At 30.7% G+C, this 16,092-nt stretch overlaps 9 protein-coding genes across 9 annotated transcripts; 4 read left to right on the top strand and 5 right to left on the bottom strand.

Moving 5' to 3' along the window:
- Positions 1-409: 409 nt before the first annotated feature.
- Positions 410-2,482, bottom strand: CHS6 (Chs6p; the record flags this gene model as incomplete). The annotated part of the gene is made up of 1 exon (XM_011273427.1): positions 410-2,482. The coding sequence occupies one exon, from the start codon at positions 2,480-2,482 to the stop codon at positions 410-412; it is 2,073 nt and encodes a 690-aa protein (XP_011271729.1).
- Positions 2,483-2,992: 510 nt separating this feature from the next.
- On the bottom strand, positions 2,993-3,793 carry BN7_6028 (uncharacterized protein; the record flags this gene model as incomplete). Its single annotated transcript, XM_011273426.1, has 1 exon — positions 2,993-3,793. One exon carries the CDS (start codon positions 3,791-3,793, stop codon positions 2,993-2,995), a length of 801 nt encoding a protein of 266 aa, XP_011271728.1.
- A 1,302-nt stretch (positions 3,794-5,095) lies between these two features.
- BN7_6027 (uncharacterized protein) lies at positions 5,096-5,554 on the top strand (the record flags this gene model as incomplete). Its single annotated transcript, XM_011273425.1, has 1 exon — positions 5,096-5,554. The coding sequence occupies one exon, from the start codon at positions 5,096-5,098 to the stop codon at positions 5,552-5,554; it is 459 nt and encodes a 152-aa protein (XP_011271727.1).
- A 1,700-nt stretch (positions 5,555-7,254) lies between these two features.
- On the top strand, positions 7,255-7,662 carry BN7_6026 (uncharacterized protein; the record flags this gene model as incomplete). Its single annotated transcript, XM_011273424.1, has 1 exon — positions 7,255-7,662. One exon carries the CDS (start codon positions 7,255-7,257, stop codon positions 7,660-7,662), a length of 408 nt encoding a protein of 135 aa, XP_011271726.1.
- Positions 7,663-8,636: 974 nt separating this feature from the next.
- Positions 8,637-9,047, top strand: BN7_6025 (uncharacterized protein; the record flags this gene model as incomplete). Its single annotated transcript, XM_011273423.1, has 1 exon — positions 8,637-9,047. The coding sequence occupies one exon, from the start codon at positions 8,637-8,639 to the stop codon at positions 9,045-9,047; it is 411 nt and encodes a 136-aa protein (XP_011271725.1).
- A 1,009-nt stretch (positions 9,048-10,056) lies between these two features.
- On the bottom strand, positions 10,057-11,400 carry BN7_6024 (uncharacterized protein; the record flags this gene model as incomplete). Its single annotated transcript, XM_011273422.1, has 1 exon — positions 10,057-11,400. The coding sequence occupies one exon, from the start codon at positions 11,398-11,400 to the stop codon at positions 10,057-10,059; it is 1,344 nt and encodes a 447-aa protein (XP_011271724.1).
- Positions 11,401-11,889: 489 nt separating this feature from the next.
- Positions 11,890-12,342, bottom strand: BN7_6023 (uncharacterized protein; the record flags this gene model as incomplete). Its single annotated transcript, XM_011273421.1, has 1 exon — positions 11,890-12,342. The coding sequence occupies one exon, from the start codon at positions 12,340-12,342 to the stop codon at positions 11,890-11,892; it is 453 nt and encodes a 150-aa protein (XP_011271723.1).
- Positions 12,343-12,735: 393 nt separating this feature from the next.
- Positions 12,736-13,953, top strand: BN7_6022 (uncharacterized protein; the record flags this gene model as incomplete). Its single annotated transcript, XM_011273420.1, has 1 exon — positions 12,736-13,953. One exon carries the CDS (start codon positions 12,736-12,738, stop codon positions 13,951-13,953), a length of 1,218 nt encoding a protein of 405 aa, XP_011271722.1.
- A 525-nt stretch (positions 13,954-14,478) lies between these two features.
- Positions 14,479-15,825, bottom strand: SHM1 (glycine hydroxymethyltransferase SHM1; the record flags this gene model as incomplete). Its single annotated transcript, XM_011273419.1, has 1 exon — positions 14,479-15,825. One exon carries the CDS (start codon positions 15,823-15,825, stop codon positions 14,479-14,481), a length of 1,347 nt encoding a protein of 448 aa, XP_011271721.1.
- Between the last annotated feature and the right edge of the window lie 267 nt (positions 15,826-16,092).

Below are 16,092 nucleotides of genomic sequence, written 5' to 3'. Positions count from 1 at the left end.
TAATAAAAATTTAACACACAATAGGGACAACAGCAAATGAGAAAAAACGGTCAACGATGATCCAAAAAACAAAACACTTTATGAGTTCCCAATTCTAAACTGATTCCAGCTTCCCTTGTCCTAGCGCTCTCTCTCTCTAAGCTCCTCTAAGTGTAGTTCAATAGCAATTGTGGAAAACTGCAAAATCAATTTAGTTTACAATTGATAATAAAATTATTAATTGTTATATAATTTTTATTTTAAATCGACGCTCATTTTGGTATTTTGTCGAATGGCCAAAATTTTTTTTTCTTTTAAAGAAATTCGCGACCGTACAACAAAATTATCAGATCGGTACGGGACACTTACATATAAGTAATTTTAAAACAGAATTTCATTTATTTCCCATTTATTTTTGATATTTAAGCTATTATTGTGAAAACATTAGTGTATCAGCAACTAAGGAGTCAAAAGGTGGAATAACACCAGAATTCTTATAATCTTTATTATCATTTTCAAATAAAACTTGAATTTTATTCTTGATAAAATCAACATCATATTTTGTTAAGAATTTCTTGAGGAATAATAAAATATCTAATTGAAATTCATTGAAAAATCTAATATTAAAGCTTATTGCTCTGACCAAGATATCCAAGATTTGATCTAGAGTTATATCAAAATTTCCAAATTTATTTAATTTATTCCAGATTTTAAAATCTCTATTATAATATTGATTTTCCCAAAGTTCCATAACTTTAAGAGCAGAAATAATATCAAATTTAGCACTAAGAGAAGTTCTTAATGCTGCAATGGAATTTTTGAAATGTTGAGTTCTAAATGATGCTAAACCGATTAATTGCCATTCTAATCCACTATGTTTCAATTGTTTTGCATTATTTAATTCATTCTCCACTATCAGTACGACTCTTAAATCTTCATACAACACAAGGAATAATTGATCTAACCATCTTTCACAAAGTCTTTTATTTGTAATACTACTATTACTACCACCATTTTTTTCATCTATACTTGTTGTTGATATAGTTTTTTTATATTCATCATCCATAATGAAAACTTGAGATCTAATTTTTAATAAATTATCCCAGCCAATTTTATTTATAATTAAGATTAATAAATCATAAGTTAATTTATATGTTCCTTTTAATGGTGTTTGATTAATTCTAATCAGTGTTGGATCACAAGCTTCAACTTCATATCTTGGAGAAAATTTAATTAAATTTTCTGAACCTAATCCATGAATTTGTGATATATTTCCCCAAACTTTATGAATTTTCCCCTCGTTAGGAAATGGTAATGCTAATGAATCTTTATTTTCAATGAAAATTAAATCTTTTGAACGGATTGTATACATTGGTGCAGAATTTAATGCAACTAATGCCATAGGGATATTATCACTTAGGATATGTAATTTGGTTAAATTCAACCAGCTTTCAAAATCAACAGGATTAGAATTAACAGCTGATAATGCAGGGTTTAAAGCTAATTCATATTGTTCTCTTGAAAGTAAAAATTTGACTTGTTCATTCAAGATTAATGTATCTCTTGGATTTAATTTTAATGATTGATTAATTAATTTTATTGCTTCAACTTCTGAATCTTTTAAAAATAATATTTTGATGATTAAAATTGTTAATTGATCTGTTTTTTTATGTTTTGTTAATAATTCAATTGTATAATCATATAAATTTGTTAATTCCACAATTTTTAATAATGTATCAACAAGGAAATTTTGAACTAATGAAGGTCTTTGAACAGTAGAGATACAACCTAATAAATAACCTTTATCCAAGAATTTAATTAATTTTGATATGATTGTTTTAGAATGTTGAATTGATTTAATTAATGGTTTTTCCACTAATGAAGGTAATTTCCTTTCAAAATCTAAATTTATAATAACAGATCTTATAACTGAACTAACAAATAATTCTTCCCAAACATCATCATTGACTTCCATTAAAGTTTTATTACTTCTATCACTTGGAATTTGTTGTAATTGATATGATGAATTGTTATTATTGGGGAATTCAATTCTAATTCTAACATCACATCTTGAAAATGAATTAAAAGAACAATAAGTATAAATATTTGGATGTTTTGAAGAATTATTACTGGAGTTCAAATTCAAAGTAGTTAAATATGCCAATGGTGCAACGGGAGAACTAACATCTAACCCAGTAATATAATGATAATTTCCTTCTTCTTTTTGAGAAATCTTATTGTAGTTGGAAATATGTATCAAATCTGGTGGACCTAGTTCTTTAAAATTTGGTAAACTTGAAGTTCTTTTCCCTATTGAGTCACCAAATGATTGTTCAGATAAAGATGGATGGATAATGAATGGTTTTGTTATTGATTTAGATTTTTGATGTGATTGTTTCTTTTTTGGTGAACTAGTACCACCAACATTACCTAAGTCCAAAACTGATTGTGACCTAGAATGGGAATGACTTGGATCTCTACTTGATATACTTAGATTGGACATGTTTGATTAGCCAGTTAAACTAGACAGCTAAGCACCACTGTTATTCTATCAGTTGAATTATATGATCACTTGGTTGATCTATCTGCTATAACTTTTCAATTCATAACGTGTTCATTAAAAGGGAAAGAAAACAATCGATTTGAAGGTGAACATAACTGGTAAGGGACACACAGAACACCACTGTCAAGAGGTAAAGTGACAATATAGACTATATAGTTAATTAATTATATGGATATTGATCATTTTGGAATAATTTAATTTAATACTAGCTGTGAACATTAGAGCATTTGGTCAATTACGCTTAACAATATAAAGTATCATTCATAAGTATTAATAATATAAAAATATACTAACTGATTTATATACAATTAATAATATATTCAAAATATGATGATCAAGGAATCAAGAAACAATAGAAAAGGCGATTAAACCAGGAACTTATATCCAAATGCGTTTAATTAATTAGCTCTCATCAACGTATAACAGCAACTTTTATTATAAATATATCGTTCAGCTATACGAATCATACAACTTTCCACCACCATAGTTCACCGCACCTATTGCTATAGTCCCAGTCCATTCGTCAACTTCAACTTGAGTACAAGATACATTAGTGCTTTGATAACACTCATCCTTAGACAAAGACCCAAACCAAGAGTAAACCTTTCGAGAAACACACTCACCGGTTGCCCCTGCAGCTAATGACACCATGCGTGAATTACCTTTATCACAGTCATGATGGGGCCAAACATAGATTACCAATCCTGTATCATTATCACTATTATCTGGTAAAAATGCATAGAATGGATTTTTTTGGTCATCTTGACAGATATCAGTATAAGTATCAAACTGCTCAGTGCTGGAGCAGTCATCTGGAGTATCTGACATGTGCATCACATAATAATTGGAATATTTGCTGCGTTTAAATTTTCTAGCACCATTAAACCGTGGTCTACTGCAATTTTTAAACATCTCATGACCATCTAGAGTTTCTTTTATGTGAACAGGTTGAATGATATCTTCATCTGGATTGTTTATGCTGTGAATTGTCATGGTTTTATTAGCATAATTATTCCAGCAGTAACCAAACACAAAACTTGCATGGTCAGGATTTTGAGCTGTGATATCAAAACCAAGAATATTGTCATGGTCCAATCCAATTGTAGTATTAGACGTGGGTTCATTAGCAGCTAAACATCTCACTAGGTTGAAGTACTGATAAAGATCAGTTTGATTAGCTAGTACCACATCCCAGGCCATGGCTCCCAAGGCCAATTTCAATACCAACAGTAACGCGACTAAGCAGCCCATATTAATGATTTGAAATTATATTAATACTATAATATATTTAAGGAATTTAACTTCAAAATGCGTGAACCAAGCTAGTATTTATAGTAATTAGGTTTACTCGACAATATAAGAGAAATTTTCATCACAGGCGCTAGTGATATCTATTGACCATGCAGCTTTGAATTTTTTTTTGTGGTAGCCTGTAGGTATAGTAGGTACTAGGTAGTACCGTAGTGCCTATCATGAATCATGATTCGTGAGGTTTGAACTTTGGACGTGTTTGGACAGTGAGAGTCATCTGAGGTTATCTGCAGACTGCAACAGTCAAGGACGCTTAACTAGAGTTATATTAGAGCATTGATCAAGCTGGTGAATCGAAAAAGTATATATAAAAGGGTTCCCTAATATTGTACCGGGAGAAAGTTGCATGAGAATAGTGTATCTATCACATTTCACGAGGAAACATACTACAGCTAGAGTGTATATACCGATTTATCAATAATATATTAATTTTAGACATTTTAATTATAATTTGCACCTGAATTTAATTAATATATAAATATAAGCTAAATATAAAGATATATCTCAATAATATGCAGCATGCATGAAACAAAAAAACTAATAGTTCCCATGTTATCGGGCCATAATTTCAATTAAAATTCCACAATATTATACTTAAAGTATATAAGTACATGATATGAACTAGTAATTAGTGCGTCTACAGTCGAAATATATCTAGCCAGCTGCTAATATTGACGTTATATACAGCTTATATAATATTATTCGCAATTCTTAAACTAATTTGTGCAGTTTCGCAAAAATGTTTTGATGATATTGCAGGTTCATGGTTTAGTTCATGAGTTTTTCTTAGGGCCTGTTCTAACAATTCTGGGGCGAAAAATTATCAAAATATCAATATTCCGACGATCAGCTAATATTAATACCGATTCCAATTTCCAACTACGTATAAGTTTATAAGTTATACTACATGATACATGAGGCAGATCAATAGAGAAAGTGCGCGATCACCAACGCCTCTTGAGTCTTGGCTCTATATATATCTACGTTAATCCAAATTTCAACTTCTTACGTTACATATATATCAGTGCAAATTCAAATACGCTATATTTTAATTTCGTAATCTTATTCTGAATCCGCTCTTACCTTTTTTTATGACTAATACAGTACACCTCATGAGTCGTACCTACAGGCTACAGGCTACAGGCTACATAATATATAAATTAAATCATTTCATTGTATTTTCAATAACTAATCAAATCTTCAATATCAACCACCACATGTGAAGAATTGTGAATTATCACAATGAAGAAGTATCACCTACAATTGCTGTTGGTATTGAAATTGGCCTTGGGAGCCATGGCATGGGATATGGTACTATCAAATCAGACTGATCTTTATCAATACTTCAACCTAGTAAGATGTTTAGCTGCTAATGAAGCCACGTCTAATACTACAATTGGATTGGACCGTGGTAATATCCTTTGCTTAGATATCACAGCTCAAGATCCTGACCAAGCAAGATATGTGTTTGATTACTGCTGGAATAAATATGCTAATAAAACCATGACGCTTCACAGCATAAATAATCCAGATGAAGACATCATTCAACCTGTTCACATAACAGAAACTCTAAATGGTCATGAAATGTTTAAAAATTGCAGTAGACCACGGTTTATTGGTACAGCTAGAGATATTGAATACCAAACTAACCACTTTCAGTTATCTTCAAAAACAGTATTTAGTGGGTATATTGGATTATAAATGAATTTATGCCAGGATAATGGTTTTCTGATGAATGGCCTGGCCAATCGGCCTGATGGACCTTGGACAAAGTCTGTAGTTAAAAGTTGAATTATCGCATATATATAGTTTTCATATATAGAAATTTTGTAATTATTTATAAATTATTAATTGAGTACTTCATTGGCACGCCGCAGCGCCTATGATTATTTTAGGACCAAATTGGTGGTTTTATTACAGAAAAGATTAGCATGTTCGACTTTGTTGATATTTATATGGAAGATACTATATGGTACAATATTTTGATAAAGCTATATCATCAAGTTTACAAGCTGACCAGTAAAGATTATTGAGCCTTTCTAGCTCTTCTATTTGAGCCTAAAGCTATCATCGCTTGTCAGATCTAAGCTGTTACCAAATGATTCCTATCTTTGAGGGTATCCAGCATCCAGATTCCACTACGGACATTTTGACTTCAAAGACTTCTGGGAAAAGATAAAATTGCCTTTTTCATCATCTTTATCAACAAGAGGTTTGCCTCAGAGTTTCTTGCAATTGATATCAAGAGAGTTTGTGTCTGTTTTTTTACTCTTATTGAAGCATCAGCATCTGACTGTGTGACACTTGCCTATATTTCATCAAGATCACATCAGCTTCAGCGGCTCGTAAAAACAAAATGGGTACAGCTTGGACTATATGGGGATAGAAGAACCTATGTAATTTGAGCTGAAGCCTGGAAGATTGTGGATCTGAAGGATTCTTAAATATTGTTGATTTGTGTGATGAACATGTGAGTTTTTCGCTGGTGATAATCTTTCGAATTTCGGACCTTGTTTTTCAGATTGGATTTAGATATTTTGGATACGTTATGAATTCATGATATATGATACACCTATGCTAATCGATCGCAATAATTTGCAGCAGACACTTCTTGTCCTCTTGTGACCTTGTCCTCGAGAAGGAAGTTAAAGTATCAACTAATTTTTTAGCTTGTTTCAAATCAAAATAAGCTCATTGATGGATGAATTGAACTAGAATGGTACTGTAGATCATGATCACTTGATCGAATCGCATCTGAATTTTTGGTACATCACCTGGGTATATAGGAAATGAGGGATTATGCAATTAACAGGTTCAAAAAACTAGCTTTCCCTATATGTTATCGCTATATTCGGTGGTCAGAAATTTCGCAGTCAATGACTTATATCGATCGGGTCGTTACAATTATAATATTGAGCTTTAATGATACGTATTTAGCTTTCAACCATTTGTATATTTAATATAATTTTTGATAAAAATGTTTAATATTGATAATGATTCATAAATACTAGTCCAATTTTGACTTCCCAAACTTAAAGGCTAGTACTAGCCTACTAGTTAATAGTACCTACGGTCTACGGTCTACCTACATTTAACTTCTAATTAATCATAATTCCAAGTTCCAACATAACATGGTACATGAGGCAGATCAATAGAGAAAGTGCGCGATCACCAACGCCTCTTGGCTCTATATAGTTCCTACATATCAATGAAATTCAAATAGGTAAATTGTTATAATCTTATATTGAATCTGCCCTTACCTTTTTGATCTTTTTATGATCTCATGTAAATTTCCACACCAAGTTTAATTCACATATTATATTCATAAATATTGGAATCATTTCATTATATTCTCGATGACTGATCAAACCTTCTTTAAGAGCTAGCTCTGTGAAGAAACAATGAAGAACAGTCTATTATTCTTTTTGATATTGAAATTGGCCTTGGGAGCCATAACCTGGGAGATGGTACTTTCAAATCAAACTGATCTTTATCAATACTTCAACCTAGTAAGATGTTTAGCTGCTAATGAACCCACATCTAATAGTACAATTGGATTGGACCATGACAATATACTAAGTATAGATACTACAACTCAAGATCCTGACCATGCAAGCTTTGTGTTTGGTTACTGCTGGAAAAACTATGGTAGAATCCTGTTGCATCACACCAATAATAATTCAGAAAACTACATCATTCAACCTATTCACATAACAGAAACTCTAGATGGTCATGAAATGTTTAAATATTGCAGAAGAGGAGGGCGTGTTAGTGCTAGAGATACAACATTTAGTGGGTATGGTTTATAAGTGAACTTATATGAATTATAGATTTCACTAAATCAATTTAATGTAGCTTGAGATTACCATCAATATATGGCTTTTAGAAGATCAATTTAGTGGTTTTATTCTTTAAGTCATGGTACCAGTCATTTCATATCCCCAAATTATTAAGCCCTTTGGATAATATACCGTATAATAACTCAGTTACCATGGCGAACATAAATATCCATGATATAGTCCTATAGCTACTATACACGTTCTGCATCTATATATCTCAGAATTGCCAATTGATATGTTCAAATTAATTAAAATTATCACATCTCAATCACAGAAAAGTTTAGCTTAAAATTATATAATTTTACTCCACTTCTTCAAAGATAATGTATGTGTATCATACAGCTTGAAAAATGGCACACTTATTTTGATTATGCTATTTTATACAGTAACATATTTCAGAATTAAGATCATGTTGAGCTCTTGTTCTCGTGCAGTTAACATATATCTCGCGTCGTTACAATATTAAGCTTTGATACTTATTAAGCTTTTTAACCATTTGTATTTTGATAAAAATGCTTAATGATGATGATTCATGAATCATGAATACTAGTCAGATTTTGACGTCACTAACTTCTAAGGCTAGCACATATATATTATATACTAGCCTAGTACCTACTAGCTTACTAGTACGGTGTACCTACGGTCCTGACTCCCGGGTCTACCTACATTTAATTCCAAGTTCCAGCATAACACGGTACATGAGGCAGATCAATAGAGAAAGTGCGCGATCACCAAAGCCTCTTGGCTCTATATACCTACATAAATACGTAAATTGTAATCCTATTTTGAATCTGCTGATCTCACCTTTTTGATCTTTTTATGACTAATATTCCATGTAAATTTCCACGCCAGTTAATTGGAATGAAATCATTTCATTATCTTTTCAGTAACTCATCAAACCTTGATTAACTACCACATGTGAAGAATTGTGAATAATTATGATAATGATGAATTGTATACAATTTCTGTTGGTATTGAAATTGACATTGGGAGCCATGGCCTGGGATGTGGTACTAGCTAATCAAACTGATCTTTATCAATACTTCAACCTAGTAAGATGTTTATCTGCTAATGAACCCACGTCTAATACTACAATCGGATTGGACCATGACAATATACCCTGCTTAAATATCACAGCTCAAGATCCTGACCATGCAAGTTTTGTGTTTGATTACTGCTGGAGTAAATATACTAATAAAACCATGACGCTTCACAGCATAAATAATCCAGATGAAAACATCATTCAACCTATCCATATAACAGAAACTCTAAATGGTCATGAGATATTTAAAAATTGCAGTAGACCACGGTTTATTGGTACTAGAGATACAATATTTAGTGCGTATGATTCATAAATATATTCATGTTGGTATAATGCTTTGCTGATGAATGGTGATTGGCTTTGAACGTACACTCTGTAGTTGAAAGTCTGTTGTAATCGGATTAGTTTTCATACTGGAGTTTGTATATTAAAAATCATCGCTGTATAATCATAAGATGTTTCACTCAGGACGTAATTGATCAAATTAGTGGTTTTATTCGTTATTAAATTAGGATACGTAATAACCGAAATGAAAGATATACCCAGTTATTGATTTATGCTGACTACGTCTTCCTATCGACACCCAGATTCACCCATAAAGGAGAATTGTCATAGTATATCAAGAGTCGATCTAGATACTGTTCAATAGTTCAAGTGATGTTGATAATTGTTGATACAAGCACTTTCGCGTGATAGAATTTGCAGAACACTATATTGTTGTGTTGAAATTATAATGTTATCTACAAATTTCAATTTTTTATAAATTAATATTAATTCATTATATATTAACTAAAATTCTATGCATATGATCAAACATGATAACATGGAGAAAGTCTTATTAAATATGGATATTATGAAATCATAAGTTGGAGACATTAAAATTATTTTCATTAAATGCATTCAAAGATCATAAACTTGATTTTGAAACTTTTTTTTCTGGTTTTTTTTCTCTTCTTTTTTTTCATCTTTTTTCAAAATCAATTAGAACTAAGATGTTGAAATTTACAAGTTTTATCTTTACATGCACCTTGAGTTAACTCTATAGGACATAATTGATCATTATCACTTACTGATATATTTTTTTGTTTCTTGAAACCAAGTGAATTATATGGAGTAAAATGACTTGCTTGATGCTAAAAATAAAAGATATAATGTTAGTATGCACTGAAAATCTTTAAAAGGGTTAGAAACTTAACAAAATGAATAAGTTTTTCAAACATAAAAATATAATGGTATGAAAAGAATAGACAAAAGTGATGTTGAGCCAAAGAGAGGTAGTATAATATATGATATTCTCTTAGTTAAACACAACTTGTTATTCTTTAACCAATAGAAACACTAATTACCTTTGGTATCTTATGAATTGTATCAGATGAAACCATCCCATTTGAATGATTATTATTATCAACATCATCTATATCAATACTATTTGATCCTTCTTCTTGTTCTTCTTCTCCTTCTGATGACGAAGCAATTTCAACAATCTCCACATCCTGTTCTTTATTATCTTGTTCATTAGCTATCTTTTCTTGTTTTTCTACTTCTTCTCTAATTTTTTCTTGTCTCTTACTTTCCATTTGTTGTTGTAATTTTGCCTTTAAAGTCGCACGTCTTTTATCCATTTCAATTTGTTCCTTTTCTTCATATTCTAAAGCTTCCAATTGAACAAGATTTGAAGCTAATTCAGTTTTCCATTCTGATAGATAATTCATACCATCCTCCAGATGATTAATCATACTTTTGGTAGAAATAATATCAGATTCCATTATAGAAACTTGTTTTCTCAACCAAAGTAATTGAGATTGTTTATCTTTTAATTCTTTTGTTAAAAATTTATAATTTTTGGATTTTTGTGAAGATTCATGTTGCCTTATTTTATCACTTAAGTTTTCAATTTTTTCTTTTAATGAAATTTTTGTATTGATAAAGTTATCATTATTTTCATCATCATTATCAATTTCTAATTTTCTTTTTTTATCATTAACATTTTCAACTTCAGTAACTGAAGTTTCTATATGAATCTTTTCTTCTGAATCTTGAGAAGTTTCATTAGATGAATTAGATCCATCCTCTTCTTCTCCTTCATCAGCATCATTGTCTTCTTCTTCTTCTTCTTCTTCCTCGGATTCTTCTTCATCTGATGTTTCAGATAAATCAATAACAAGATCTTTTAACCATTCAGGTCTTTCTTCAACTTGAACTCTAGTATATTTATTATTGAACAAAGGACGTTGATGAACAATAGGACTATTTGAATGAGATCTTTGATCATGCCATTTGGGTATGAGAACTGGAGTTTGTTCAGGTTCAGGTTCAGGTACCGATACTGGTACTTGTACAGCTGGTATTGGTTCTGGTTGTTTTATATCAATCTTGGGAACAATGAATTTCCATGAATTATAACAATTGGCTAGATATTCTCTTTTAACACCTGATTTCTCAACAATATCATCAAATGAAAACCCTAAAGATCTTAAGTCCATTACAGCATCATAAAGATTTGTTGTTAACTTACCTTTATCTTTATGAGATCCCATGGAAGCATTAGTGTTATTAATTTGAATAGCTGAGCCTGTTGCTTGACGATCAGATTTCTTCCTTTTCATTGATGCCAATACCGCTTGTCTCTTGAGCTCAAGCTCTGATAACCCTGTACCATTATTCATTGTAGATAAACTTAGCTAATTATAATCCCAAATTCAAAACACTGGACTAAATCTATATATAACCCAACAGGGGAAAAACAAAAAAAACAAAAATAATAAATGAGTAGTAGGAAACGTAAAAATGGCTATATACTTCAAAACTGGGTATCTAATAATATAAAACTGTTTAATAAAATATAGGATTCAAATTTAGTGAGCGCTGAGTATGAATCTATTTTAATTGAGAATTTTTTGACCACAAACAAAAAAGAAAAAAAAAAAAACAAAACAAAAAAATTCGCGAATGATGATCTTGGATTATATAATGTGTTAGATAATCGACGTAGATTTGATCAATTTTAATTGCAATTGTAAGTTATAACCATGACTTTTAATATATAAAAAGTCTACGAAGACTAATGTGATTACAATTCTCATTAATTGCAGAGTGTACCATTAAGCTAGACATTATCTATTCATCAGAAAAGCATTATACCGACATAAATTCATCTATAAACCATACACACTAAATATTGTATTTGAAGATAACTGGAAATTGTTAGCTTGCAGGGATTCAATATCTCTAGTACCAGGAAACCGTGGTCTTTCGCAATTTTTGAACATCTCATGACCATCAAGAGTTTCTGTTATGTGAACAGGTTGAATGACGTTTTCATCTGGATTATTTACGTTGTAAAACATCATGGTTTTATTAGCATATGTCTTATAGCATCTGCGGAACACATATCTTGCTTGGTCAGGATCTTGAGCTGTGATACCTAAGCAAAGAATATTGTCATGGTCCAATCCGATTGTAGTATTAGACGTGGGTTCATTAGCAGATAAACATCTTACTAGGTTGAAGTATTGATAAAGATCAGTTTGATTAGCTAGTACCACATCCCAGGCCATGGCTTCCAAGGTCAATTTCAATATCAATAGCAATATTAGACACTTCTTCATTGTGATTATTCACGATTGTTCACAATTGGTGGTTGATGGAAGCTTCATTTATCAAAAATTTAAAGAAATGGTTTCATTTATAGAACTTGCAACTTGCATCGAGTCATAACTAAAAGCAGATCCAAAATTAAGGCATTTGAAGGTGTGTATTATAGTGCGAAAGATTCGCGAGTAATCATCCTCATTATATAATGCATTAGATAATCCGAAAATTTGGTTTGAGCAGTAGGCTTTGATCGAAACTTTAATTCTTTTATACTCACTTTAAAAACTCAATTTAATACATAAATGATCATTTTTGAGAGAGGTTTTGAATTGAGAGTATAAATATGAAAGTGGGTTTCTTAATTCATCTATAATGATATTTGTTTGTTTTGATCAACTTAATTCAATATGTGGGCTCAATTACGTGTGTTGTTTGACCGACTCAAGAATATGTGGTTTGAAATGTGGTCTGAATTTTGGTCTAGTGAAATGTGGTTTAACTTACGTCTTTATTATTTTAGATCAATAGAGGATATATTTGGAGAATGGTCAATAAACGTTATCAATGATCTTGGCTGGCTTACACTATTTTACTTAAAATTTGTAAGGCCGTTTATCATCGGTGTTTGGAGAATTAAAACTATGATTTGGTTTCCAATAAGATATTATATTGATGGTCTTGATTTGAGTTTAAAAGTTGAATTATTTTGGAATCTTATGTTTATGGAATTAGTTAAGCTCACGGGAGATGATAATTTCAACTTAGAATTTAGACCTGGAAATGAAGTTAATACCAATACTAATACTGTTGATGCCTTCCCTATGGAGATATGGTATGAAATTTCCAAACATATGAATCCTGGTAAATTGATTAGAATTAATAAGAAATTTTGTGATTTATTCTGCCCATTAATATATAAAGATCTTCAATTGGTTTTGGTCTTAGGTGATGTTGATAAATTAAAAATGAATGATTCCTGTTATATGAAATATGGACCTGATTTTTATGATCATAAAGTAGATGATTACGAGATTTTTAAAAGATCTCGGAAAGTTAAAGAAGAAGATTTTGAATATGAGGCTCTTGATGTTTGTTTAAGAGATCAAGGTGCACCTGCTGGTTATGATTTCAAAGTTATTTATAAGTATAAAGATATTAAAAACATTATATTTCATATTATCAACAACCCGAATTCATATATGAAGAGATATATTACAAAAATTAGCTTTGATTTACCAGTTCTAATACATTTGTTTTCAAAATTATTTAGAGATGATTATCCTGATCCTAATGGTTCAGCTATATTGAAAAATGAAATCAATGAAATTTCCAAAGATCCTTCAATTCATTTTAAAATTATAAATGGTAGTTTTCCGAGGTTCCCACTTCATTCAATGATTTTCTGTGATTGTTTTACAAAAGATCGTTGGCAATATCCAAATGGTACACCCTTTAATATAGATTATAATAATCCAAATTTAATTGATCCTGAAATAGCTAAAAGCATTTATCCTGAAAATGTCTATTTCAGGGAATTATTTACAACTAGTTTAATTCACATTGAGTTGAATGATAATAGATTAGGAATTGAAAGAAGAAAAATTGGCAGATTGGAAACAAAATGAAATTTTAGCTGATTCATTAACTCCATACTATGCTTGGCATCTTAAACATGGACATTTAAGATCAAGTTATGATCCTGATTCTGTTGAAGGTCAACAGTTAATTAGATTGACAGCAAATCTAATAGGTAAAGTACAAATTGAAAATAGAACTTTACTTAAAACCAATGAATTTGAAGATTTTCTGAAAATAATCATCACAAGCATGACTAGTAATAAGATCAACAAGGATGTTGACTGTTCTGTTTGTTTCTATGGTCAAGGCCAAGGTGTAGAAACTGGGAATCTTTTTCCAAGAACCCATGATTGTCATTTTCCTCCATACTTTTCGATATTTAATAAGCCAGCGGTTAATTCTATATAGTTGATATATGTAAATAAGTTTTGACGTAGCGCTGTTGTTAAATATCAAATTTAATAAGAACCCTTAATATTTTGTTGTACTAATACACCTAGTGAATTGAATATATAGAAACTATATTGAAAATTTTATACAAATAATATAGAAGCCATTAAGTTAAACTATTCTTATAATTCACCTGGAACTGGATATTGAGAAACCCATTCAGCAACTTCTTTACCTAAAGCTTTAACATCATCAGATTCATCAGCTAATTTTTTGAAATTTGCTAATAAAGCTCTTGCATCATCACCTTTAGCTTGATCTTTTAAAATCAAAGCTAATTTAACAGCACGATCAATATAATCTGCAACTTTATTAAATTCTTTATTTTCAAAACCTCTTGTTGTCATTGCTGGAGTACCAACTCTTAAACCTGATGGGAATAAAGCAGATTTATCACCTGGAATAGTATTTTTATTAGCTGCAATGTTTATTCTTTCTAAAACAGCTTCTAATCTTGCACCATCAATTTTTTTGGAACGTAAATCAATCAAGATTAAATGAGTATCTGTACCATTAGAAACTAAATCAAAACCTTTTGTTTGTAAAACATCAGCGAAATGACTTGCATTATTAACAACATTTTGTTGATATTCTTTATATTCTGAAGATTGTGCTTGTTTCAAAGCAACAGCTAATGCAGAAATTGTATGATTATGTGGACCACCTTGATGAGCTGGGAAAACAGAAAAATTAATTTTTTTTTCTAAATCATAATAAATTTCTTTACCCTTTTTAGTAGTTTTTCTTAAACCTTTTCTAAAGAAAATCATTGCACCTCTTGGACCTCTTAATGATTTATGAGTTGTTGTAGTAACAATATCTGAGAATGGGAATGGTGATGGTGTAACTTCTGCAGAAACTAAACCTGAAATATGAGCCATATCTGATAGCACATAAGCATTAACTTTATCTGCGATTTTCTTGATTCTTTCATAATCAATAATTCTTGAATATGCTGAAGCACCTGCAACAATGATTTTTGGTCTAAATAATTCTGCAGATTTTTCTAATGCATCATAATCAATTATACCAGTTTCTTCATTTAATCTATATGGCATAGTTTGGAAATATTTTGAAATATAAGAGATTTTAGTTGTAGCAGTTTGATAACCATGAGATAAATGACCACCATGAGGTAAATCAAGACCCATAATTCTATCACCAACATTTAAGATTGATGAATAAGCATATAAATTTGCTGGTGCACCTGATAAAGATTGAACATTAACTCCCCATAATTCAGGATCCAAGTTAAAAGCTTCCAAAGCACGTTTTTGACATAATGCTTCAGCTTGATCAATAAATTCATTACCACCATAATAACGTTCACCTGGATAACCTTCTGAATATTTATTTTGCATTTCTGAACCTAATAAATCCATAACAGATTTTGATGTAAAATTTTCTGATGGAATTAAAGTAATTGATGATTTTTGTCTGTGACGTTCATTTTTAAGGATTTCAGCCATTTCTGGATCAATTTCTTGAACATTTTTGGAAATTAATTCTTGAGATTTTGTAGAAATTGCATATGATCTCTATATATTGATGAATTGTTAGATCAAAAGATAATAAAAACTCATGAAGATGTGTTAACATACGGTTAATAAACCAGTCAATTGGGTGTTCTTAGTCAAAGCACGTAATTGAGTACGAAGCATTGTAGAATATTGTGGGACTAATTGTATGGGGGTGTTTTTATCAAGTAATTCAAACGCCTACAAATTTTGTCATTT

The sequence above is a fragment of the Wickerhamomyces ciferrii genome, contig 00245 (assembly GCF_000313485.1).
Source record: "Wickerhamomyces ciferrii WGS project CAIF00000000 data, strain NRRL Y-1031 F-60-10, contig 00245, whole genome shotgun sequence".
NCBI lineage: Eukaryota > Fungi > Ascomycota > Saccharomycetes > Phaffomycetales > Wickerhamomycetaceae > Hansenula > Hansenula ciferrii.
Note: the sequence above shows the minus strand (reverse complement) of the source record. Positions and strands in the feature narration are given on the sequence as shown.